This window comes from Cibotium barometz, chromosome 64, assembly GCF_041138505.1.
Source record: "Cibotium barometz isolate CiBa-2024 chromosome 64, ASM4113850v1, whole genome shotgun sequence".
NCBI classification, from domain to species: domain Eukaryota; kingdom Viridiplantae; phylum Streptophyta; class Polypodiopsida; order Cyatheales; family Cibotiaceae; genus Cibotium; species Cibotium barometz.
This window is the reverse complement of record NC_141109.1, coordinates 7502521-7530363: the sequence shown is the minus strand read 5'-3', so window position 1 is coordinate 7530363 and position 27843 is coordinate 7502521. Positions and strand designations below refer to the sequence as shown.

The window sequence follows — 27843 nt, the reverse complement described above, 5'->3', positions numbered from 1 at the left end:
TAGTGGCCGCCGCTTCTCGGAAGTGGCATATTGACCCCGACCTTGCAGATGTACTCCCGAATTGGCGCATATGGGCATATGCAGCGCGCCCCTTGGCCCGGCTATAGTGGGACCCTGGGGGGTACGAGTGGCATGATCCTTATGCATCCCTTGAGGCCACATAGATCACCTTTTTCCAGTATACTGTTCGGCTGGGGCGGCATATTTTGGCGGCGAGGAGGATGGTCTCTCCAGCTGCAGGCATTGGCGGCTACAGGGACTCTCACAGGAGTTCCTGGAGGATTTTTGGGCTCGGCTCTGGGCTAGTCGACAGGCCCACAGGATCTCGACTTTCCAGTGGCTGGTCGCCCACACAGGGGCTCAGCAGTTGGCACCTGGCTTGTTTACAGCGGTCTTCCGGCGGCCTGCGTCCGATGCGGCCACCCTATGGAGACACAGAGACATTGCCTTTGGGATTGCCCTCAGGCATAGCAGATTTGGCTGCGGATGCTGCGTATTCTGGCCCCCCTCTCTCCAGAGGGTATGTTTACGTGGGGTGCTGCTGCGTGGTCGACTTCGTCAGGGCGTGCTATGGGCTATGAGATGGAGCAGGACAGTCAGGCCATCAGATTCATTAGGGGCCAGCCTCGCCTGGTTCCGGCACCGGATTTCTCGTCCGCCAGCTGGACACAGGAGAGGGATTTACGATGGGAGCTTCTCAACAGCCTCACCATTTGGTTCACCTGGAGGGCCTGGTGTTTCACGGCCTTTGAGGGGAGACTGGAGCCACCAGCAGAGACTGTACGGGGGATTCGGCAGGAGTTGATCCACACCTTGCGAGGACAGTATGACCGTCGGATGAGGCGATCTTGCGGCGCCAGGCCTTTCACACCACCTGGCGCAGCGGCCCCTTCTATACCTTACACACGGGATCCCCCCGTTGGCATTACAGGCCACCTGTTTGGCTTCCCCCCCCCCCCCCCCCCTATTGTATGATTTAGCCCCTCAGTCCTTTGTACTGATGCTTGTATTTTGCAGCACCTAGGGAGAGTCTCCCGGGCTGCCTTGCTGTATTCACTGCTCTGTTTCTCTTATGAGCAGGAGAGATCTTTTGTAGCCCTACGGGCGTTTTTATATAACTAATGAAAGGATCTTTTCTTGGGAAAAAAATTAAAAAAATAAAAATAAAAATCTCAGATTTGCTTACATGAGAGAGTGAAGGAGAGAAAAGCAGAGAGAGTTCACCCGATTGGGTCCCAAATAATCCTTTTAAGGGCCCCCACCATAAAGGTGTATTTGCTTTATTGTTGAATGAGTATTGGACTGACCTGTAGGCTGTAAATCGACCCAAAGAATGACCAAACCTAGTTGTGCAGAGCACTCGGGAAGAGGGCTACCTAGCTGCCTTCTGCTGTACTGCTGGACAGCGTTTTTCTCCTGAAGACCATGGTTGCTACTGGTCTCGTGGCTTCAGGACCTTTCTCCTTTGCGTTTTCTTGCTGATGGGCTGCCTGGGGTGTGTATACAAGCCTGTGGGTTGTTCCAAAGTTGTCATATACCTGGAATGATTTTTATAGCACCTATATATTGTGGATATGGAGCATCTGGGGCTGGTTGTGACTACATGTAAGGCCTGGCTAACTTGAAAAGAGGACATTGGTTGGTGTGGAATGTTTGGTTGAACACAATGCTAATCAATACACTTAAATACACTAAAAGATCTAATGGACAACAAGCACAATATTTGCAGAATTGACAAGAGATGCACAATGAGCCGGAACAGATGGCCCCTCCCTCAAATTATGTATATTGATCTTGGGAGAATCAAGTACATAGCATCATCGGCATTTCTGATCATATTTCCATACCAATTCATATGAAAACAATATTGCAAAAAATATGGTTGTCGATGAGTATCTCCAAAGTGGCTGCCTTCTCACACTACCCTCTCAAGTGCCCATGTTCCCTTCCATCTGCTCTCTATTGTTCCACCCAAACATTGTAGAAACAATCTTCAGGAGAGCTCGTAGGACAAGAGAACACTACATAGGGTATGTGAATACGGAGTCCATGAGACTATATCCAAGGGACGTTTCTGGGCAAGTACACGAGCTACCAATTGGGCTATAAGAAGAACAGAACCACACAGTGTGGTGACATGCTTCGGTTTTGATATCATCAACAAGATCACGTTGTGGGGCTCTAGTGAATGATTTAGGGAAGAGTGCCGCAAAAGGAGTGCCGGCTCCATGCTTTAAAGGTAGGAGGCACATGCCATAGAGTTAGCCGATTCCCACAGACCCACACATGCTCACATGTGTGAGCAAGATCAATTCAATGAATGTGTTAGGTTCATTGCCAAGAAGAGTTGATTGAAAGAAAGAACACGATGACAATGGCGATGGCACAGCTCCACAGTGCAGTTAATTGTGGCACTGACAGTCTCTTCATTGATATGTAGGCATACCATTATTTTCTGAAGGCCAAGCCTAATGTAATGTGGCATTCTAACCAATGTGGCTTTTCCCAACTCGCCAACCAACCTTTCAAATGTTGTTGTCAACGGGTTTGGAAAGGGTTGTTTGACAAGCTGGAATGCAAATGCCTCAACAGGGTTTGTAATGGCTTTTCTTGAGTAAAAATGTGAAGTGAGAATGGAGTACCTTGTGGATGCTAAGTTTTTGCAATAATGCCCAAACACATGAAAGGGAAGGGAAAGGCCCATTCTTGAATCCTTTAACTCATTGAGATGAAGCATGCCAATTCTTACCCATACTCATGTGATTATTTTTTCCCTTATAACAAAGACACCTAACTCAAAAACCTGACATATGACACGTATAAATTTCAACGACACAATGACACATGGCTCAAGCACATGACACTCTAGTAATACTTAATTATGTATATGTTTGATCATTGTACTTAACAATTTGTGCATGCAGGAAGGAACTTGCTAGGGAAGTAGCAGATTTGTTAATGGGTGCTGTAGAAGGAGCCAAAAGTATGGTGGATGCCAGTGATCGTCTTGTTTTATATGTTGAGGTTGCTCGCATATTTGGATCTCTAGGATATGAAAGAAAAGCTGCATTTTTCTCAAGACAAGTGGCTCAACTTTATCTTCAGCAAGAAGGCCAATGGGCGGCCACTAGCGCTTTGCAAGTCTTGGCACTGGGAGCAAAGACTTACAATGTTCAAAGCAAGTCTTCTTGTCCAAAGAGGGTCGAACGAGATGAAGTGAGTCCTATTTTGGTGTTTGCCAGGATACAATACGTAAGCCTGCTGCAAGTAGTCTGCCATCCCGTACATATGAAGGGCATGCATTCTAGTTTTATGATGATAAGTATTTTTGTGAAGCCTTGGAAGAGTGCTTATCTGGTTTATGTTGAACTTGTAAATGGAAGGAAGCTCAAGGAATCAATGATGAGTGCAAAAAAGAGTACCTTTCTTCCGACTCAGATGGACTGTGGAGCACTTTGCAGATGAATATACTCAATGATATGCTGCTAGCAGCTGTACGAGCAAGTGACCCTCTTGCAGCTTGGAGCTCAGCAGCGCGATTGTTGAGGGGCCATTACCCTCTTATCACACCGAGCGATCAAGCTAGATTAGCCAGTGCTTTGACAACTGCAGCAAGACAACTTCCACTAGGAACCCGGTGTTCAGATCCTGCTCTCCCTTTCGTTAGGTCAGAGAAATCTATTTATTTTTGAATCTCTAGATGTATGTTTTGTCCACTACGGTAATTGCAGAAAGTATCTTGCTTGGATATTTTTATTTGATTGTGACAAAAAACTTTGTTTGCCTGCAGGTTGCATTTCGTTCCGAGTTTGCCCTTACAAATGGAGATAGTGAGGCGAAGTCCAGGAAAGAAAGACTGGTGGGCTGGAGCAGCTCCTTCAGGCCCTTTTATTTACACTCCATTTGCCAAAGGAGGTGATTCCACTTCTGGAAATAAGCACGAAGTTGTTTGGGTGGTTGGAGAGCCTGTGCAAGTGTTAGTGGAACTTGCAAATCCATGTGCCTTTCAAGTGTTTGTTGAGAGCATTTACTTGTCAGTGGAGTCTGGAGATTTTGAGGCCTATCCTGCTGTAGTGAGTCTTCCATCCAATTCATCTCGGATATTGTTATTATCTGGTATTCCTCTGAAAGAGGGCTCAATATCTCTCAGGGGCTGCATTGTTCACTGCTTTGATGTGATAACAGAACATATATTTGAAGACATAAATGAGCTCTTATCAGATGCGGCAAAGGGCCTAAGTTTAAGTGATCCTTTTCGAAATGCTGGAGGCCCCAAATTGCGTCAAACCTTGAGTCCAGACATAGTTATTATGCCCCCTCTTCCTCTCCTTACTGCACAGATAGTTGGAGGTCAGGGTGCTGCCGTGCTGTATGAAGGAGAGATTAGAGAAGTTCAAATAAGTCTCATAAATACAAGTGCAGTGCCAGTTGTAGAAGCACATATGTCTTTGACAGGAAAGCAGCAAGAACATGTTGTTTTTATGGGACACAATGTGCTACAAGCGGCACTTCCTTTGCTACCTGGAGCCAGTGTTGTGATCCCTGTGATACTAAAGGCTGGTCAGCTTTCTACCAACTCTGAGATAATCCATCTCCAAGATACCGGGAACAACCCTGGAAGGATGTTTAAAGATACCACTAGTCCCTTTTTGGTGATCCATTATGCAGGTAATTCTGATCTTTTATTATCGGTAGTTCTCAATTGCTTGTGGAGTGTTGGTTGTGTGCTCAAGTGGCTGAGTGATTGTCTTTCCGATATTGTTTACAGGAGAGGCAACAGAGAATGATAGAGAAACTCAGAGTGAGAGCTCTGAGATCCCACCAGGAAGAAGATTGACTATTCCTTTGCAAATGCATGTGCTCCGAGGGTTGTGCTTAGTACATGCACGGTTGCTGTCTATGGAAGTTCCTGCACAAATCAATACAACCAACCCTAACCCCCCTGTGACATCAGTGGAGTCTGGTGATAGTCTTGTAAAAATGGATCCATACAGAGGAAGTTGGGGTTTGCGCCTGCTAGAGCTGGAGCTGTGGAACCCGACCGATGTTGTCTTTGAAATCAAAGTTTGTGAACGGGGGACTAGAGAAGGCTTGGAAGGCTTGAAGCATTTGGAAGACAGTGTGGAGTGCTTGTACCCTAGCACAAGGATTGATCGTGAATACTCTGCAAGGGTTTTGATCCCTTTAGAGCGGTTGAAGCTACCTGTTCCAAACAAAGCTTACTTCAACAAAGTGACTGATCTACCAAAATCAGAGAGGCAAACAAGAGCAGAGCTAAACATGACCATCAAGGAGTTGAGCTCTAGAATTTGTGTGAAATGGAATTCGGGAAGAAACAGCACTGGGGAGCTGGCTATAAAGGATGCAATTCGAGAGGCACTTCAGGCCTCAGCGATCGATGTGCTACTTCCTGATCCTCTCACATTTGGTTTTCGAATAACTCCAAAGTCAGTGTCAGATGATACTGAGTCTAAAAATGGTTTGGATGTTGCAACAAATACTAGCAGGGATGGGAAGGATGCTGTTTCAAATGGTAAATCTAAGAGCACTATCCAGACCCATGACTTGACCCCACTAGAAATGCTCGTGCGAAACAATACCAGAGAGGCTGTGACCTTGAGCTTCAGCGTGACTTGCCGAGACGTTGCAGGGGAGAATTGTTTGGGTGGGGATAAAGCGACTGTATTATGGGCTGGTATGAACCTGGACACTGTGTACCATTAATGCTGAACTAGCTGCTGCTTATGGTTTTTTTTGCTCTCACCCAAATTGGTGCTTTTTTGGCTCATTTCAATAAGGATTCCTTGCCAAAGGAAGCCTCAATAGAATTCTACCTCCTTATTCTGTGCATACTCTTTGAGTATTGTTGGAGTGACAAGACCTGAGGCTTGGTGTTTAGAACCTTCACCTTGATGTGCAGCCAGACAGTCCTAAAGGCAATGGCTCTGGGACTCCCATGCTACATCACGCGGCCAATAGTCAGCCGGTCTGCCCATTATGGCCCCCCATTGCAAGATCTCTATCTACAGTCGGTTGGGGAAGTGGAAGGTCTTATGGGGGAAAAACTGCTCTAAAGTCATTGGTTGAACTCCACAATGGTAGGGTGTGTCATGCCTTAAGCTAGTGCTGCTGCTGCTGCAGGGAGTGAGTGATACGGCCTGAATTTGATGCTGAAGCAGTTGAAGAAGGGATAGCCATCTTGGGACTGGCCTGCTGTGACGTGATGCTAGTCTGGTCCCACTGAAGTTGGTTCAAGGGTTGATTTTCACAAATCTAGAGTCTCACCAAGAGGGATCTACAACTACCACTAGGGGAGAAGGGCCAAAGTTCCAAGTGCGGCGATGGAAACCGATGATCTTGTGGGCACACTGAAGGGCCATGGGATAAGAGGATCAATTAAAGTTCCTGTCTGTTCTAATCCAATTCTTTGTCTAGCTCGCTAGGCCCTGTTTGAGACGAACTACCTTGCTCTTGACCTACTATGCAGTCTCTCTTAAATTTAAAACCTCCCAATCACCACTGCAGAGTGAAGTGTCTAGAAGGGTAAGTGAACCAGATGTTACTGAGCCTCTGACTGCATTAGTGGCATGTTGGCCCCAAAGCTTGGCGCCCCTTTCGGTATTTCTTTATTCAATTTCAATGGAAAAGCTTAACTGAGTACAACAAAGCCAATCAAGGAAAAGAAACATGCATGTCCAATCTGGAAACCCTCAAGACCTCTTAGCATAGAGGATACACATACAGATCTGTGTCCCACAAAAGCAACACACTGTTGTCTCCTTTAATCAACCAAGACAATGCAACAGGGAAGCCTTGGACACGCATCTGGCTGTTCCATGACTGTAGCCTCAAACTCAGCCAAAGAACAAGTCCACCATCCACCCTTAAAACTGCCACACTCCTCCTCTCACAAAGGGCTAGAAGAAACAACTCTGAAGCAGTCGTAAGCCAGTGGAAAGAGAGAGAAAGATATTCAGGAGGTACACTGCTGTCCCTCCGTCCAATCCTTCTCAAAAACACCAGCCTTGAGAGTATAGAGTATGCTGTCCTGAATTGCAGCCACCCGCCTTTGCCCTCTAGAGCTCACACGAGGGGAAGAGAAGAAGAGAGAGAGAGAGAGGGATTCAGGCTGCGCATGCTGTCCTGTCAACCACCCTTCTCTTGTTTCTGTACCCGCTGTCCTGCAGTTGCTTGTACCAGCTGTCCCGCAGCCGCATGTGCCAACTGCCCAGTAGCCGCCTGTACCAGCTGACTTGCAGGAGCCGTCTGCGCCAACTGTCTAATAGCTGCCTGTAGCTGCTGACCTGTAGCCGACTTGCACCAGCTGCCCTTGCACCGACTTGCACTAGCCGACCTGCAGCAGCTGTTCTGTACGGCTCCCCTTCAGGTGACCTGCACGTCTTTCTCTCCATGCAGCCAGCCGCCCTCCCCTTTCCAAAAGCAAGAGAGAGAGAGAGAGAGAGAGGGGAGAGAGGCGTGTACCTCCAAAAATGGAGTAGCCTCTCCCCAAATTTATCCATAAGAAATTCTAAGGTCCTAAGGCCCTTTTAAGTTTATTAAAACTTATCCCTAGGGGCCACCCAAGGTTAGAACATTAGAATATTAAATCCCTTGGTCCCCCTTCACACTTGGGGATGTCCACACATGTTACCATTTGTCCGGGCACCCAAGTATGAATCGTGAAATATTTATCTTGCTCACCGACCACCATGCCCACACTTGTGCTGTTCCAATTTCACAGGGTCATGACAGAGAGAATCATTCATGCATGTAGAGTCAATAGAAGCCTCAGGGTTTTCATCAGAAAAGCACTCTGCATTTTGCATAACATGCATTCATATGCCTGTGCATCACTTAGAACATCACAAAAGCCTTAGGAAATGAACTAGGATTTATCTAGTATTTTTCCAATATTTTATAGTATTTTATTAGCATTTAATGCCATTTTATAACATAAAGTTTAATAACTTTATGACCAGTCAGCCAACTTTGACCAACTAGTATAAATAGGCAAGCATTGTGCTTAGTTCTCCATTCAGCCATCAGAATTCAGGCGCCTCATATCCTCAGCCCTAGGAGCATACCCCCGCCTGCAGCCATAGTTCATCCAGCCCTCTGAGCATCTGCGTGTGCTTCTCCAGCCCTTTGAGCACCTGCGTTTTGCTTCAGTCAACCCTAGTTCTCCAACGCAGCAGTTCAGCAGTCCCTACAGCAGTACAGTCCTCAAGCGCAGCCGTACAGTACCTCCACAGGCCCTAATCAGCAAACATATCTGCGTTTTCTGCATATTCCTCAGCCGGCCTGTGCACAGTCGCCTACAGATCTGCGTTTCAGTCCTACAGCAGTCCTACAGCAGTCCTCAGCCTTCTATGCATCATCCACACATGCCCCAGCCATCTCGTGAAGGTTACACAGCATTCATAAGCATTCTCAGCATTCATTCATAGCTTAGAACAGTCCACTATAGTCCCTTCTCAGCCTCAGGGGTGCATCCCTTCCTCATGCCCTTGGGAAGAGTGCATAGGCTCGAGATCAGTTCATTGTGGTGTTTCTACAGCTGTGTACAGTAGGCTTCCGATCCTCTGAGATCTTGCGTTTGGCTTATCTACAGTCCACAATCATTCTCTCTAAAGTAATAAAGCAAATACTATCTCGGTAATGGGATAGGGGGCCCTTTAGTGGGTAATTTGGGACCCAATCTGGTGTATAGTTCTCATCTCTCTCCCACATATCTCTCTAAAGCTTGAAGTATTAAAGAGGATTGCTAAACTTGCGAAACTCAGGATACAGAAGACGGTGTGAGCATTTGTGTGACAGGATCCTCCAATACAAATACTTCCGCTGTATATTACATTGGTATCAGATTCAACTTGTCCACACACACCGTATCCTGGCGTGAGGGCATCCTTGGATGGTGAGATTGTGTTCCGGCATGACCACCGACTTCATCATCATGTTTACAGAAGAGAGTACTTATCAGCCGGAAGCATAGTTGTCAGGTACGAAAAGTTCGATTCAGTACGGTACGTTCAAATACGGTCTTGGAATGCACCGCTAAATTTTGAAAATAAAAATACGGTGGAGGTACGGTCCATTTAAAAAAAACTTAAAAATAAAAAAATACGGTGGAGGAAGAGGGAGATGATTGAGAGAGTCTAGAGGGGAGAGAGGCTTGAGCCTTGAAGGAGAGCTCAAGGGAGAGGATAGACTTGAGCAATGAGCACTTGTGAGTGAAAAAAAGATCAAAAAACAATCCCAAAAAATGGTCAGAAAAAAGAAGAGCAAAAAAACGATCGAATCCTAGTCGATCATACCTCCACCGTATCGTACCGATCCGTACGTATCGACCGTACCTCCTGGGCAGTGTGCGAACCGGGTGCCACTATGGCCGGAAGATGTCTCCCCCGAAGGAGACCTTGCTCTTCCATCTACAGTAGACACCATAGCTCTTCTTAGAGCTCAGAACGAGCTGCTCATGGAGCGTCTCCAACTCTTGGTGGCAGCAGCAGCACGTCCTCCTCCGCCTCCCGCAGCACCCGACTACATCTCCCTCTTCTTTCAGATGGAACAACAATGGAGAGAGGATGAGGCCTGAAGGAGAGAAGAAAAAGCAGAAGCAGAAGCAGAAGCTAGAAAGCAACAAGAAAAAGTAGAAAGACGGGACTATGAGGAAGCCCAACGCAGGATCGACGAAGACCGGCGCTGAACTCGCCGCTCGGGAACACCAACGTGAGCTTGATCGAGAACGTATGTTACTCTAGCACCGACGGGAAAAGGAGACCATACACCTGAGGTTTCAACATCTCTCCTCAGTTTTCCCAGCCATAGGTGCCACCAGCTTGCAGTCCGCAGCATCGACTACTGTCATTCACAGTCAACCAAACTTCAGAAAGTATGATGGTAAGTGTGATCATTCAACAGTTAATCAATTTATTCATGAGTTTAATGCTCATTTTCCACTAGCTAGGATCCGAGACCCTTAGGATAGTGTCCACGTAGTGGCTCCCCATCTCACTGGTGAGGTAGTCACTTGGTGGCAACATTGGTCTAGTATTCATACAGACCAAACCACAGGTGTCATAGCCTTTCACTGGGACATCTTTGTCCATCACCTAAAGACCAGATTTCTCCCGCCCCAGTACATGACCGGCCTGGCAAATGAGTTCTATGGACTCAGACAGAACGGATCCCCAGTGCTTCAGTTTTTCGAAAAGGTATCTCTTTAGCACAGCAGTTAGGGTTATCTGTGTAGGCCAAGATGGAGCAATTTATTTGTGGATTGGATCCTAACATTCGGTTCACAGTTCGTAACTTCCCAACCTAGTACATATGACCGGGCTTTGACTCTCGCTCAGAATGAAGAAATGAAGATGAACAGAGGCAAGCCCAAGCAGTCATCTCAGTCCAGTACCAAACCCCAATAGGGAAAGGGTAATTCATCTCCTAAAGACACTAAGATAGACAACAGTTCTAGCTCTAGTTCAGGGGGTAAGGAATCCAAGCCTAAGAAAACCCTTGAGGAAAAGGCTAAAGCAGGCATTACTAGAGGCTATCTTCCTCCAGAGGAGCAAAGACAGTATCAGTCAGAAAAACGATGTTTTTTCTGTCATACCATTGGGCATGGTAAGAAGGATTGTCCAAAAAGGCAAGCGGAGTAAGTCTCCAAAGAGCCTTCTGCCACAGTTGCCGGCCGTAGTATCCCCCGCTCCTCCCGATCCGCTTGCTACCGCCAATGCGGTTCAGATCTTACCTTCTATGCATCCCATGCTATCCGTGGTACTGGATGCTAAGCAGGAGGGTGAGGCAACAACCACACAGAAAGGCTTGATCTGAGCTTATGGCTCTGCCAAGGGCTGCCAATTCATAATCCTTTTTGACATGGGCAGTTCTGAGGACGCCATCTCTCCCCAGTTGGCTACCAACATGAGTTTCTACCTTAGTGCCCTATCATTTGGAGGTAGACGGGTTTACACCTGGTCTCCGCACCCACATATCTCAATAGCACAACAGTTTTCTTTTCAAGTTCAAAAGGCCTCATTCTAGTGAGATTTCATTCTCTCCCCTTTTGGGATGTCACATGATCTTAGGAATCCAGTGGTTTCGTCAGTATGAGCCTATTCCCAATTGGGGGCAGGGCACCTTTATTATCTCTAAAGGTTTTCCTGAGCCTGTCATGATTCGGGGGGGTAAGAGCATTATTGGCATTCCTATGATTTCTCATCTCCAGGCCCGACGAGCTATGTGCAAGGGAGCAGAAGGAACATTGATTTATGCTCAGAGGGCTTCTATCTCATCAATAACCGCTGTCTCATCATCTTCAATCCCTCAGTTTGGCAGATCTCCTTTCTCATTCAGACATTTTTAAGGATGATCTCCCACCCAGTATCCCACAGTTAGCAAAACCTCCTAGCAAGTTTCCCTCATCTTTCGAAGACTTTCAAGGGCAAGCTAGAACAGCAGTCAGTTCTCAAACATTTGAAACCTGTTCCTTATGGACACATTTTCACAGTCACCACAGACCACCAAGCACTTAAGTGGCTCCCGAGGATGCCAAGTGCCCCGTGGAGTGATCAGCACACTAGACAGGGTCAGCTCTTCCACCAGGTTGGAGGAATGATCAAGTATATCCCTGGTCAGCATAACCCAGTAGCAGATGTTCTTAGTAGAAAGACCAGCATCCAGATCAGTCAAGAGTCTACCATTCTCAACATCTCTGGAAAAGAGTTAAAAAGCATAGAAGATCAGTATGTCGATTCCGCAGAGTTTGGTACTCAACCCAATTTGGCCCTCAATTTTGAGTCTGGCCATTATTCAGTTCACAAACAGGCAAGTAAGTTTAGACGAGATATCCACTTCAAGAAAGGGGATAGGGTCTATTTGCGTATCATGAAACAAAGATTGAAACAAGTGGGCAAACGTTGTCCCAAGCTTTCATTCCGTAGTTTTGGACCTTTCCCAATAGTTAAGAAGTTAAGTGATGTCTCCATGAAGTTAAAGTTGCCTACCAGTTGGACAATGCATGATGTTTTCCATGTTTCTTGGCTAAAACCATATGTCGGTCCAGAAGTGTTTGATGATTCAGATGAATAGCAGCCAGACGTGGTAGACGAAGCAGAAGTCATCGAGCCCGAGCAGATCCTTCTTCATCGTTGGAAGCATGGTTCCGGTCGACGGATACGTCAGTGCTATACGAAATTCCAAGATTGAGATACCCACGAAGCCGTTGTGAGGCAGCTCAGGAACACAGGAAGGCCACTATAGCTCGCTGACTCACCACCTTCGGAACACTCACAAGCACAAGGGGCACTACCAGCTTCTCTAGCTGGAAAGAAAATCAGTAGCAGACCAGACCTTTCCTCATATCCCTACTCCTATACCCTCATTAATCCACCACCATCACACACCACAGGCTCAAATCGGAAAAACAAGACACCTCTATTGCTTAATCTACAACTCAATCGGCGGAGTACAGAGGGGAACTTACAATTGTCCAAACACAAACACAGAAAATAATGACAGAAGCTTGTCGAGCTCCAGCCTGATCACATCAGCAGGCGAGCAATCACACAAAGACAAGTTCACAACTACCACCACTTCCGTTATTAACACATCACACACTCCCTCTCATAGCTCACACAGCATCACCCGCCTTGCAATCCTGCAATAGATTTGTTTCCCTTGTCTGTGGTTGTAGCAGCCCACGACTCAAAAGAAACTGAACCACACTTGGTTCACGTGTCCACTAGACCCTTGCCATGTACAATTCAAGGTTTCAAGAACCCCTACCTTGATTTCTCATCACGGTCTTCCTTCCCCTTGCTACAAACAGCGCTGCACACGAGATTCCAGCAGCCCTTGCCTTGAAGTCTTCCCCTTACTTGCATCTCTGCCAAGCAACCTCGCCATGGATTCTGATCACGAGAGAGAGAGAGAAAGGTGTATGTATGTGTCTGGTCAAGCTTCTTGACGGCAGCCATCAAGTACTAGTTGTACTTATGGAAGAGGCACCACACAGCACACCTATCCACCAAGAAGCAGCGCCTACAGCAAGCCTACCCGGCTCTGCTTTTTGAAGCAGCCAACCATGTACACAGAGGCCGCCTCCACACGGCTCCCTTCGCTTGCGATCCTCTCCTCACAGCCATTTCAGTGCTGCCACCTTCCCTTCAGCGCCCTTCCTCGCTTCTCTTATCTGCAGCGCTTACCAGCCCTTCTCACCTACGGCTGCGTACCCTTCTCTTCGATCACCTCCAGTCCCTTCACGATTCCCAGCAGTCGGCTCTGCCCAAGGCGGCCTTCTTTTTGTCTTCCGCAGCTGAAGCGCCTGTCAACACCACAAGGCGGCGTGCTCCTCACTGCTTCGCCTTTCAGAGTCGCCCTCTAGCATGGGCCTCCAGCTCCTTTACGTAGCTCACAGCAAGGCGGTCCTTCTGCAGCCATGACGCCTCTAGTCACCAACTCTAAGGCGGCCACTTTCTTGCTAACCTGCCGAATCGCCTTCACCCGGGCTTCTTTTTTCCAGAGCCAGACCGTCCTCTTGCTTCGCTTTTTTTTTTTTGTTTGCTCCACCAGCTTCTAGACGACGCCAACTTTCAAGATGCTGGTAGCCTACAACGTTTCCACGTGGCTACAAGTTGGCCACCTTGTTTATTATATTTTTATTATTTTTTTAAAGCTTCAAAATGGCCACCACCAATACTAAAAAAACCCCTCCTCTTCCTTGTACTTCGGATCATCGCGCCGCGCCTATAACCTTCCAAAATTATGCGAGAGCTGCCCACAGCCTCATGATCAGCATCATTAACTTACCAAGCCATCAATTTTCCAGTCGGTGCTCTGCTTTTGGTAACCATCTGTACACCACACCGTTGCTATAAAATTTTCAAATCCCAGCATTTGCTCCCAAAAAAAGACACGTGCATATACCGACTCACTGTAAAACCACTCGGCCTGTATACTTGCCAGGGCATTCAGGGCAAAGTTTTATTGCACACCACGCATCCCATATGTACACGGACTCAGAACACCTTTACAAAAAAACGCCTGACATACTTTGCCCAACCCCCAGCCTGCTGAATCATTCATGATCAGCAGTAAAAAGCATTTCAAGACCTAAATCCATATCCAAAAACTGCCCTTCATTTAAAATCACATCTTCAGACACTGCATCCTGTACAATCACCATCAAACGTGCATAATACTTCTTCAGCCTGTATCCATTTATCCTGGAAGCATGTAAAGTCCCATCTAAATCTGCCAATTGATAGGTACCATTTGCAAATCCTTGCATCACCAAGAAGGGTCCTTCCACTTAATTTGGAACTTCTTATGAAAGGAATTATCCAGCCTGCTATTATAACGTAATACCAAATCATCCTTCATAATTCCTTTGCTTTTAATTTTCTTGTTGAACTTCTCCAACGTCCTTGCCTGCATATCTTCATAATGCTTCAAAGCATTATCCGTGTTTAGCTGTGCTTCTTGTAAATATAACAGCCGCTCTTTAAAGGCATCTTTAGGTTCTTCCAAAAGCTTTTCCAACATTTAAACAGCTGGTATCTCCACTTCAATAGGCAATAAGGCTTCCTTCCCATAAACAAGATGAAATGGAGTGAAACCCGTACCAGTCTTAATTGCTGTTCTGTATGCCCACAAGGCAGCAAGCAACTCCAGATCCCAATTCTTGCCTTGTTGCTCTGTCACCTTAGATAAAATCTTGATCAATTCACCATTGAAACGCTCATTCAGGCCATTACACTGTGGATAGTAAGGTGTGGTAAAACTGCGACTGATCTTCATCTTTGTACACAAATAGTCCATAAGCTCTGCTCTGAAACCTGGACCCTGATCAGAAAGCAATTCCAATGGCACACCAAATTTACAGCAAATATCCTGATATACAAACTTTGCCACTTCCTTAGCAGTAATTTGTTTCACTGCCTTTGCTTCCGCCCATCTAGAAAGGTAATCAACTGCAGTCAAGATGTAGCACTTCCCTCGGCTAGTAATAGGCAATGGTTCCACAGCATCAATTCCCCATTTTTCAAAAACATCATAAGCAAGAATTGTCTTCCTCATCTCAGGCTTTAATATCCGTCTACTGTGAGCTTGGCATTGTTTGCATGACCTGCACCAATGATTAACATCCTTATGTACACTTGGCCATACATAACCTTCCTGCAATACCTTATGCAAGGTAATCTTTAAGGCAAAATGTCCACCGCATGCTCCTTCATGGTTTTCCTTAAGAATTTTGTAGATTTCTTCCTTCCAAGGTACCCGTCGCATTATCAAATCAATTCCCTTCAAATACAAAGCATCACCAACCATCACATACCTTGCAGCTTTCCTGATGAAACCATATTTTTTTGATTTGTCAATACCATTAGGAATCATTCCTGTTAACAAAAACTCCTCAACATCTTGTAAATTCTCCCTGCCACAATAAAAGGATGCATGAGCGTTAAGAACAAAAACTTCATCAATCATTCCCTGGGCTGCTTCATGAGCCTCCTCATTATGGCGAGCAATCTTGTAAATTCTCCCTGCCACAATAAAAGGATGCATGAGCGTTAAGAACAAAAACTTCATCAATCATTCCCTGGGCTGCTTCATGAGGCTCCTCATTATGGCGAGCAATCACACAAAGACAAGTTCACAACTACCACCACTTCCGTTATTAACACATCACACACTCCCTCTCATAGCTCACACAGCATCACCCGCCTTGCAATCCTGCAATAGATTTGTTTGCCTTGTCTGTGGTTGTAGCAGCCCACGACTCAAAAGAAACTGAACCACACTTGGTTCACGTGTCCACTAGACCCTTGCCATGCACAATTCAAGGTTTCAAGAACCCCTACCTTGATTTCTCATCACGGTCTTCCTTCCCCTTGCTACAAACAACGCTGCACACGAGATTCCAGCAGCCCTTGCCTTGAAGTCTTCCCCTTACCTGCATCTCTGCCAAGCAACCTCGCCATGGATTCTGATCACGAGAGAGAGAGAAAGGTGTATGTATGTGTCTGGTCAAGCTTCTTGACGGCAGCCATCAAGTACTAGTACTTATGGAAGAGGCACCACACAGCACACCTATCCACCAAGAAGCAGCGCCTACAGCAAGCCTACCCGGCTCTCCTTTTTGAAGCAGCCAACCATGTACACAGAGGCCGCCTCCACACGGCTCCCTTCGCTTGCGATCCTCTCCTCACAGCCATTTCAGTGCTGCCACCTTCCCTTCAGCGCCCTTCCTCGCTTCTCTTATCTGCAGCGCCTACCAGCCCTTCTCACCTACGGCTGCGTACCCTTCTCTTCGATCACCTCTAGTCCCTTCACGATTCCCAGCAGTCGGCTCTGCCCAAGGCGGCCTTCTTTTTGTCTTCCGCAGCTGCAGCGCCTGTCAACACCACAAGGCGGCCTGCTTCTCACTGCTTCGCCTTTCAGAGTCGCCCTCTAGCATGGGCCTCCAGCTCCCTTACGTAGCTCACAACAAGGCGGTCCTTCTGCAGCCATGACGCCTCCAGTCACCAACTCTAAGGCGGCCACTTTCTTGCTAACCTGCCGAATCGCCTTCACCCGGGCTTCTTTTTTCCAGAGCCAGACCGTCCTCTTGCTTTGCTTTTTTTTTTTTGTTTGCTCCACCAGCTTCTAGACGACGCCAACTTTCGAGATGCTGGCAACCTACAACGTTTCCACGTGGCTACAAGTTGGCCACCTTGTTTATTATATTTTTATTATTTTTTTAAAGCTTCAAAATGGCCACCACCAATACTAAAAAAACCCCTCCTCTTCCTTGTACTTCGGATCATCGCGCCGCGTCCATAACCTTCCAAAATTATGCGAGAGCTGCCCACAGCCTCATGATCAGCATCATTAACTTACCAAGGCATCAATTTCCCAGTCGGTGCTCTGCTTTTGGTAACCATCTGTACACCACACCGTTGCTATAAAATTTTCAAATCCCAGCATTTGCTCCCAAAAAAAGACACGTGCATATAACGACTCACTGTAAAACCACTCGGCCTGTACACTTGCCAGTGCATTCAGGGCAAAGTTTTATTGCACACCACGCATCCCATATGTACACAGACTCAAAACACCTTTACAGAAAAACGCCTAACACCGTATGGCTAGACGAGGAGTTCTTTCAAGAGTACCCCCAGTTATTGGCGGACTACTTGGAAGCCATGAACCTGCTGCCAAGCTAAGCAGGAGGGAATGTCACATGCACTCTGCACTCAGTGCATGGTGACAAGATGGCTCATCATCAGCAGTGCAACATCTGTACATTATTAGAACCTAGTAGGATGATATTTGTCGTATGCCGTGACCCCATTGTATATCCTCAGTCTAGGATAAGTCAGGCACGAACTGGTCATTCCTCAGCCTTAGCGGGTCAGTCAGTCAGTCAAGTCCCTTAACCCACTTGGAGAGAATCATTCATGCATGTAGAGTCAGTAGAAGCCTTAGGGTTTGCATCAAAAAGCACTCTACATTTTGCATAACATGCATTCATATGCCTGTGCATCACTTAGAACATCACAGGAGCTCCTGCAGCTAATATTGGCAAGGAAGATATTATGGTGGGACCATGTGGCTGTCGGCGGTTAGCAATTGAAGGACCTATCAAGATAGCTATCGGCAGCAAGATAATAATTCATGTCCATGGACCTGGCCGCAGCAGGTCGGCCAATCCATAAATGCTTTCCAAGCCTATAAAAGGTGGGGCACAGCTCATTGTGAGGCATCTCTCACCTATTTGGGTGTTTGGTCATAGACTAGAAACTAGATAGGTGTTACCACCTTTTCATGGAGCAGCCTAGGTCTTGCCAAAAGCGTGTACCTTTTTGTACTATATTGAATATACTAAAACTCAGCTCTCTCTCTTCTTTCCATCTTCTGCTTGCATTTTGCATCATGATGTTCTTGAAAGGTATTTAGGGCTAAAAGAAGATTCCAAGAGCTTCTGCATGTGACATTGGTATCAGAGCTTGAGGCTGATTCTAAGATATTGTTGTTGCCCATGTCCCACCCACCCTTACTGCATCGCGCATGGATGAAACCATTGCCCATGTCTTGATCTTTTGGTGGTGTGGTGACCAGGCAACAGTGTATCAGTATCAGGCTCAGGAAGGCTAAACACCGATTCAGTCCTAGATGAAGGTGCACAGTCCCAAGGAGAGTAACACAAGACATGGAAGAAGTTCCCAGAGGTTGGTTGGTGGTGTTCCACAAGACCCAAGGAGGAGTGGCAGTTGTGTGAGTCGGATGCCACTTGGGGCATACCAGGAAAGGCTTTCAAGGAACGGTTCTAAGGGAGGATGATCCTCCAAGGGGGGTGAAAACCGGCCTTGATGGGCGGTGAAACAAACACTCGGGGGGTGAAAACCGGCCTTGATGGGCGGTGAAACAAACACTCGCACATAAAACACTTCAACACCATTGAGGACCTAGAAAAGGAAAACAAACAGGGGGAGCTAGAGTGCTCCTGCAAACAGTACACGGACACCGATTGGCCCCAAATCGCAGTGGCGCCCCTTGCGGTATTTCTTTAATTGAATATAAGAGTTTTGATTACAATATAAGGCTGGGAACTCAGCCGTCAAAATGGAACCCCTGAAGCCTGCAAAGAACCTGCATCTGGCTTCTTGTCCACACGGTATCCCCAAACAAGTCCAGCCATTGTTCATATCAAAAGGCTCTCTCACATTGAGTCTGCATACAGAAGCTTTCTCCCATGATCAAGGCTGCCACAACCATCCATAGCCTCTCACACTATGAACAGCATCACACCCTAACACATCCAGTGCTCCTGCATCACAACACAGACTCCCAAACTGTCTCTCAAAAGAGTATCACAGCACAACATACCATACAGTCGACACACCTGTACAAACCCTCTCTACCTTCCAAGGGTACTATCCATCTCTGTCATGGATTCCCTGTCCCCTGTCCTATCAGTAGCAAGGCTGTACCAAACATGTGTCCACTCCTGTACCTTCTGCCTGCATGTGACCTATCTCTTGGAGAAACCCAAAAAACATGTTTCCTCGTCGAGAAACCTACGACCTGTTTCCACATGAAACCCTTAGGCCTGTTTCCCTTTTGAAACTTCTGTCGTGTTTCCATACATCTAGTTACCTGTTCCCTCATGAAACATCTGGCAACATAGAGATGCCCATAACTGTAGGTCCCAGTGTTCCTTTCGAGTAGGAAGAAAAATTTCTGCTCCATGAGCACGCAGCCATGCGAGCTTGCATCACTCCCATGCCAAGAAACATAACCAAGTGGCCTGTACTTGCAGCCAAAAACCCAAGCACATAGCTGAATTTGCAATCAAACAAAAACAGCCCATAAACTGTCCCAAAACAGTCCCGAATCCAAAGCAAAGAGAAACTGAAAGTTCCATCAGATGAACGCCATCAACATGATGTCTATGTTCATGGAAATCCAGCCCCTGTCCACCTTTGTGTCAAGAAAAACCAGCCCTTGTCTTCTGCAAAAACACGCCCCCTCCAAAAAGCACCAGTGCTATTGGGCGTTTCATAGCAAGCAAGGGAGGGAAAAAGAGAGTTAAGGCGCATGTGCAGTCCCACTGCTTTCACTCAAAAAGCAAGCACAAGAAGACACTCAGCTGCGCCTATAGTCCCTGTAGCGCAGCCCGCCAGCAGTTCCTTCCTGCTGTCCGTACAGGCCTGCAGCTACCACCTGTACCAGCCGCCAGCCAATATGCAGTCCAGCCCACCTGTTGGCATGGGAAAGAGAGAGGGCACACCCAGCTCTGTGCGCCTGTAGTCCTGCAGCCGCCTGCAAGGGAAAATCCCTGCTGACCAGTCCGCCTCCTTCTCCTGCAGCAGCTGTACCTGCTCACAGATGCTGTAGCTAGCCAAACTGTGAATCCAAGAAGAGAACCAGCCAGCCATGTATTTTCAGGCGACCAGCCCTCCTCAGCGAAAAAGCACAGCACTCAACAAGAGTTAGGCGCCTCTTTCTGCCTGCCAGCCCCTCTTTTTCCCAAAAAGCACACGTGGCCCCAAAATAGCATATGGGCCACGTTTTCTTTAATGAAGGGCTTTATAATGATTTTAAAAGGTTTTTGAAACCTTTTAAGTTAAAATCTTTTTGCCCCCTTCACACTTGGGGTTGTCCACACATGGGCTTCCTTTTTCACTGCAACCTGATGCCATTCACACTGTCCACCATGTCCCCGTGCACACCTGCATCTTGTCCAGAGAAAAACACAGGGTCGTGAGACAGGGGGGGTGAGAGTGCTAGACTCAATACCTGGGAAAAGAAGACCACAAAAAGTGTTTAGGGACAGGGCAAGAAGGCAAGGGGACAAAGTGGAACAGATGCATAGATCTTCATCAGAATTGGAGTGGAATTGGAGAACAGGGAAGGGTTTTCAGTGAAAAGGTTGCCATGAAGGGCAAGATGACAAGTTGGGGAGTCCATGAGGAGACAAGGGGATGATGACAGTTATCCAGGGTCAGAGGTTGGAATCCCGTCATCAAGTTTAGCAGGAGGGGATATCATGTGCATGACATGTACATGCTAATCCCACAGCTAATCCTTGGAGGGCAACACATAAAGATCAGAACCAGATTCAAGAGCTACTGCAGCAAATATTGGCAGGGAAGATATTATGGTGGGACCAGGTGGCTGTTAGCCAACAGTCGAAGGACCTATCAAGAGGGCTATCGGCAACAAGATAATAATTCATGTCCATTGTCTAGGGACCTGCCCGACAGCAGGTCGGCAAGTCTAGATATGCTTCCCAAGCCTATAAAATGCAGTGCATAGCTCATTGTGTGGCACCTCTCACCTATTTGGGTGTTTTGTCATAGACTAGGAACTAGATAGGTGTTACCACCTTTTCATGGGGCATCCTAGGGCTTGCCAAGAGCATGTACCTTTTTGTACTACATTGAATATATTGAAACTCAGCTATCTCTCTCTCTTCTCTCCATCTTCTGCTTGCGTTTTGCATCATGATGTTCTTGAAAGTGTTTAGGGCTGAAAGAAGACTCCCAGAGCTTTCGCTAAGTAGCCCTCAGTCCCAATCACTAATTCATCTCACTCTTGCATAATTCAACAGTGAAACACAGCAGTAAACATGTGTGCCTAAGTCCGAGGACTTGTGCATGCATATCTTCAGCAGAGCACCCTCAATGTGCTACAGTCCCAAGGCAGCTAGAAGTTATCTTCAGCATTTAGACATCAGTCTGACATTCCCTCAGCAGATATAGGTGTGCATATTGGCTCCCGAAATAGCTTCTAAAGTGCCTTCAAACCACATAATGGTTCAGCAGACGTTTCGTCTCTTTGTCCTTGCATTTGGCATTCCATAGTCAACCGTCTTGGTAAAGTCTGCATTGTAAATAAGTTCTCCAAAGTAATAAAAGCAAATACTTGTGCTTGCAGGAGGGGCCCCTTAAGTGGGTAGTTGGGACCCCATCTGGTGTCTACTCTCCATCTTCTATCTCCATAGCTCTATCTCCTTATTCAAGGATTGAAGTGGATTGCTTAAACTCACTCAAACATAAAGGTATAAAGAAGGCCTTGCTGTGCGTTACACGATCATACCGATTGCATGCTACATTGGTATCAGAGCTTTTGGTTTTGTCCCAGCTTGGCTACCTAAAATGTGAGCATCTTGTGGATGGTAAAACTAAGGTCGGGAAAAACCACCCAGTCGTCCACCATGTCACGAGGAGAAGAAGAAAGCTTCAAAGAAACACCACGGAAAAAGAAAGCAGTAAAGAAGACACCACCAAAGAAGAAACAATGCTTTTGCAAAGCAACAAAGAGATGATGGAGAAAAAGAGACTGCTAAAGCTACAACTTCAACAAGCAAAAGAGGCAAAGCAGCCTAAAGAGTAGGGTCCCACAGAATTTGAATGCATGCTTCTCCTAATGGAGCAACATTGACATTGAGAACTTGCTAAGGAATGAAAGGCCAATGAAGCCAAACACAAGGTTGAAGAAGACCGGTGCCATGCAGAACTCGTGGCTTTGGATATCAACATGAGCTAGATCGGGAAACCATGCAACTCCAGCATCAATAGACACTACCAACTTAACACGGCAATTTGATAGCGGCACTTTTCCAAATGGGGTATGGTCCTAGTTCCTCCACCACCCCATCCACCAATGTCATCCGTGCTCAACCGAATTTTAGTAAATATGATGATAAGTGTGATCATTGTGCAGTTACACAATTTATTCATCAGTTTGAAGCACATTTTCCATTGGCTAAGATAATAGATACACAAGACAAAGTTCAGGAGATGGCACCACATCTCGTTGGGGAGGTTGTTATGTGGTGGGAACATTGGTTGAATCTTCATGTAGATATGGCTACAAGGGCACCGAATTATGTATGGGACACCTTTGTGTCTGACCTCAAAACCAGATTCTTCTCACCTTAGTACATGACCAATCTTGAGGAAGAGTTTTACGGACTCTCCCAAAATGGGTCACCCGTGCTGAAATACTCCAACAGTCATCACCATGGCACATCAGTTGGGGAAATCCGAGGAAGAAAATTTAAAGCAGTTCCTCAAAGGGTTGGATACCAACATCCAGTGTACTGTAGGAATTTTGAGGCTCAATCTTACAATTGGGCTTTGACACTGGCTGAGAATCAAGAGATGATGCTGAATGAAGGCAAGCCCAAGCAATCCCAGAGAGGCCCCAAATCCTAGCAGCAACACTAGTAATAGTCATTCTCCCAGTAGGGTAAGGGAGCACAAAACATATAATAAGGACAAAAAAAAATATTCTCAGAGCAACTCAGACAGTAAGAAAAACACAAATGCAAAACCTAAGAAGATGCTTGAGGAGAAGGTCATTAGAGGTTATCTCTAGCTAGAAGAGAAAAAGCGGTACCATGCAGAGTTTTTGCCATCTTGTACCAAGTGGTAGGGCCAAGTTGCCATCCTCTACCGTGGCCACTGTCAGAGCTACACCTACACCTCCAACCTCGATTTCTAATGCCATTCAGCTTTTGCCCTTTTTGAATCCAATGCCTCCAGTGGTATTTGATGAGTAGGAGGATCAGGCAAAGGGGCAGACGAAAGATCTAATCTATGCCTATTTCACAATGAACGGACAATAGTTCATTGTCCTCTTTGACATGGGCAGCTTTGAGGACACCATCTCTTCACTGTTGGCTGCTAAAATGGGCTGTACCTTAGTACCATACCATTTGGTTGTGGTTGAGGCATACGTCCCTGGCAAACATAACTTTGTCGCTGATGCTCTTAGTCGAAAGACCCCCGTTCAGACTATGCAGGAGCTCACTGTGCTCCAAAGATTTGGATAGTATGAAGACACAATATGCCGACAATTCAATGAATTAATAATAACTATCCTTTGATATTGAGACAAATGTCAATGCCAACTTTGATTCCTTTTGGATGGTAGCTCTTAAGGTAGTGTCCAATCTCTTCTATGTTTCAATGAATTGATAATGACTATCATTTGATATTGAGACAAATGTCAATGCCAACTTTGATTCCTTTTGAATAAATTGGGTTTGGATAATCAAAGCTATTGGATGACCACTAAGGTAGTGTCCATCTCTACGAATATCAACACAACACTTGTGGTAATTTAATGTTTGGATATGTGTTGGTTTGCACCACTTCATGTTCCATTCCAAGGTGAATCATCTCTTACCATATTTAATAATTACATGATGGAAAGGAAAATCCCTTCGAAGAAAGAGAAACCAAATAGTTAGAATGCATCCAAATTAATAAGTTGACAAAAACACGAAGGTCGTGCAAATTTTTTTTTTTTAAAGATATGTCTTCAAGCTAATGTGTTTGTGTAATTATTAATTAAGGTGGGCTTCATCTTCTTCGGTGGTTTTCGTTTTTCTTCATCTTCTTCTTGAACTTCATCTGCTAGGAGAGCTATTCTTGGAGCATTTTGCTTGTCCACAAAGGGATCGTAGACTTACTATCTTCATGTACGGTAGCTGCTATATATTTACCCACATCTCCCAAACCAAGATGGTCTGCAATTACTGAAGCCTCCTCCTCGGAAGGCAATTGACTTTCATATGCCCTAGCTTCATTGAACATGTCCCTTAATATCTCCTTGCCAGGCAAATACTCAGAGTCTTGGACCCCATGTCTGCTTCACTATAATTTGCTAAAGCAGCTAAGCAATAGTCTTCACGAATATTAAAATCAGATCGGAGCTCGCTTATTGCATCTCAACCCACCTCTGCTCTATTGCCTTTGCACCTCTGTAGCCCACCTCTACTCGCTTACTGGGAGCTCCACGAATCGCTCATCACCTCCCAGGTTTGTGCACCTTGGTTGGCTCATGTCCACCTTGCTCTATGCCCATCACCTTCAGCTAGGGTAGTTGGCTCATCTGCTCTGCGCCGATCACCTCCACGGTTGGCTCATCTACAGCTCCATCAGCTCTCTGCAAAGTTGTTTTGTACGTAACAAATTTGAGTAAATTCATTGGTAAGAGCTACATCTGTATGCTTGACCATTAAGGTCTCCTATGTCTCGGCTTGGTGGACACATGCTTGTGTATGGATGCCAGTGGAGCATAGCTGCTTGTGGCAAGTCAACTCGGGATTGGGGAGTGAGTTTCTTCGCGACAAAAGCTTTGGACTAATCCCCAACTTTGACAAATCATGTTTGCAAAGTGTTTTCATTGCATGAATGTCATTGGATATCTGGCATGTGATGCCCATGAAGCTTGTATCTTATTACAAGGGGGTCTGTCCTTTCCGGCCCTATTGTAGTGTCATTTAAAATTTCAGCATTGCTATTTTGTGCCATTTCATCTTGCTTAAGAGTATTAATAGTTTAAGTGTGTGGCAAGATTGTGCACAACTCCTTTCTGAGCAATTACAAATGAAAGGTGAGCGCGACCCTGGAGGCCAGCGAGCCTGTGGGAGGGGGCCGGGAATAGGGGTTTGAGCGGTTGGGGGGGGAGGGATTTGGAGCCCACCGTTTGGGCTAGGCCGGAACATATACGCTCTCAAGAGATGTGAGAAGGGGCTCCAAGGAAGCAGTCAAAGAGAAGGTGGGTGAGATCGTTTTGTTCCACATCAGGGTTGGTGATGGCTTTCCGCATCGCATGACGGTGGAAGTCGGAAGAGAGCCAGGCAAAGCAACTTCCAGGCATGGAAGAGACTGGCCGCAAACGTATCCTCAAAAGGGGTGCTAAGTTTGAAGGTTGGGGTTGCCAAGAAGATCCATCTGGTGCCAAGCCATGGGATACCATGGGAGGGGATGTAAGCTAGAGTGCGGGGAAGTAGAAATTTTTTCCACGTCTCTCCCCTTGGCTTGAAGCTCTGGACAATCAGCTTGCCCAGTAGGACTCTTCTCTGAATCGCTGGATTAATGATGCCCAGCTCCTCGCGTAGAGGTTGGACGATGCCACCTTGGCCTGGGCAGCATGACCATCACTGCTGGACCATAAGAAGTTGTAGATGAGCCTTCATAACTCGAGATGTACCTGGGACGAGTTGGGCAAGGGACCCATGGGTCATTGAAGGAAGAAGCGTATGATAGTATGTGCTTGGGAAGGGAAGAAAAAGCTAGCATCTTTGTCATGGCACTGAAAGGCTCAACCCTTTTAAAATCAGTGGGTGGTGGGCTTAACAACGATGGACGGGGCTGCCTGCGAGGAGTAACAGAGCCAGGGGATGGGGGATGACTGTTAGCCATAGTTGTAAATTATAAAATTGTATTGAAAATGGGTTGGTTCTATAATGTATGCAAACCAGAAAAGAAGATGAAATGGGGAAATGATAAAAATGTCCATACAGGATTAAAAACCAACTTTTACAAAAGCTCTACTTGAAAATGTTGTTTCTAAAGGAAATTATGTCTTTGCAGGTGCTTTGAATGGAGTTGAAGTGGAAGTCCCACCTTTGGGAAAAGTAGTGCATACTTTTGCTCTGTGTTTTCTAGTGCCAGGAGAGTACACTCTACTTGGAGCAGCTGTTATACACCAGAAGAATGAGCTTCTTGGTTCTCCGTTGAGACCAGCATCCTCAGATGGGGTTCAATCTTTGACGTGTAGTGGACCCCCATTCAGGCTTCATGTCTCAGGGCACTTCAACAATTAACATAAATGGTGTTGGAGTATGGCTTATGCACTCTTGTTTGTGCTTCAAAGGTAGAAGTCACACCATTCCTCTGCAACTGCTTATAGCCCCTTGGATTTTACAGCATAATCTTTTGTAAGCAAAGCACTACCAGAGATATCAAACAAATGTGTTGAAATGGGTGCTTCACATTTTCTTATGTATGTTAAGGTATCCTCACTATATTTCATTTCCCCACACAAGGTTTCATGGTTGCCACTTTGCTTACTTTTCCACAAAATTCGGGTATCAAACTGATGCTGTTCTACGCAATGGCTTCTGCTGGAAGTTGAGAAAAAAATGTGAGTTTTGTTAATGTTTTATTGTGGACAGAGGTGGAGAAAAGGTGGTTTTGTATGATTCAGCGTGTGTTTCAAGAGAAGCCACTGTGCACTCCTTTGTCAAAGAGTTTTATATGCCTTAAGGGCTAAGGAGCCTATCTCAACTACAATGCTTATCGACAGATGCTTGAGCAATTGCCATATCGATGGCTGTCTATTCAGGTGGAGAAAACTGTACACAATCTAGATGTCTCATGATCTTTGCAGAATTTTTACAGGTTTTTAACAATATTTTGCTCTTTATTGGCCACAGTAATTGTTTTTATAGCAAAAACTTTTCTGGCTGCCACATTTCTACCGTGTTAACTGCAAACCCTGAACTATATTGTGATGCAAGGCATCAGAATGATGTACAAAAACATTTTCGGACATGCTTGACATCATTCAAACATTATTGGCATGTTAATGAAATACAAATTCAAATTAACAATTACTGAGAAGATCAATTTACAACCATCAGTGTTGACTTTATGGAACCATTTGATCTACTCTTGTGCATTTTACCTGGTGACCTTAAGTTCACAGCAAGTTAAGATCTTAAATTTGAAAGTGTAGTTCTTTACACACCACATAAAATATCTGATTGTGGTGATGTTATATTGCACCTTGTCACCCTTGTATGCCAAACTTTCTATTAGTCCCTGCAAATGAAATGGACTGATGCTCTTAACACAAAGGAGCGTGTGTGATGCAATTGGTTTTATGGAAGCCGTTGGGCACATAAGATGATTGTGTTGTGGTATGAATGTGTCTGCTGTGTACACGAGAGATTGACACATGAAAAAACTGCGATTCCATAATTATGGTAAGAAGAAGTTTGTATCAAAATACTCCCCTGCCATTAGAGACAATTTACTTTGTAGGCAAAGACACAATCTTAGGCCATGAGATTTATCATATGAAGGGATCTGTTGTAACTTTTGGAAGGAATGTAATCTGTTACAGATTGATGATTTTCAAGATTTCAGAAGCTTGGGGTTTCCTCTCTTTTTTCAAGAACAAACCTCCCATGTATTAGCAGTCTCAGAACATTCAATATTATATCATGTATTGCCTCTTGTGAGTCCTAGTTTTTTCTACTACTGAAAAACACTTACCTTGTTAGCTTGAACACTTTCTTTAGCTAGTTGTGGCATATTTTTGTAGGTCTTTCTCTTTACTTGTTTAACTTGGCTTGTTTTCTTTTTTCTTTTTTCCTTTTTTCCTTTTTTTTGGGGGGGAGGGGGGGGGGGAGGGGATGTGGTTGTCTATAATGCAGGAGTATGGAGTCAGTATGGGTTTTTAGGGGGTCTTATCCCCAATAGGTTAAGGGCTGATTCCTTTTTTCTCTCTCCTCCAATAGTGCAAAAGTGTTAGAAAAAATGTCCCCTCAAT

The 27843-nt window shown here is 45.7% G+C and overlaps 1 protein-coding gene across 2 annotated transcripts in view; it reads left to right on the top strand.

The window, feature by feature from the left end:
- Positions 1-26897, top strand: part of TRS120 (transport protein TRS120) — a 69996-nt gene extending 43099 nt beyond the window's left edge. For both annotated transcript variants that reach the window (XM_086796915.1, XM_086796914.1), the window contains 5 exons: positions 2925-3216; positions 3384-3667; positions 3791-4668; positions 4769-5695; positions 25878-26897. In XM_086796915.1, coding sequence (XP_086653041.1) covers positions 2925-3216; positions 3384-3667; positions 3791-4668; positions 4769-5695; positions 25878-26110 — 2614 coding nt within the window. In that variant the 3' untranslated portion in view covers positions 26111-26897. The remainder of the gene's footprint in view (positions 1-2924; positions 3217-3383; positions 3668-3790; positions 4669-4768; positions 5696-25877) is intronic.
- The last annotated feature ends 946 nt before the right edge of the window (positions 26898-27843 follow it).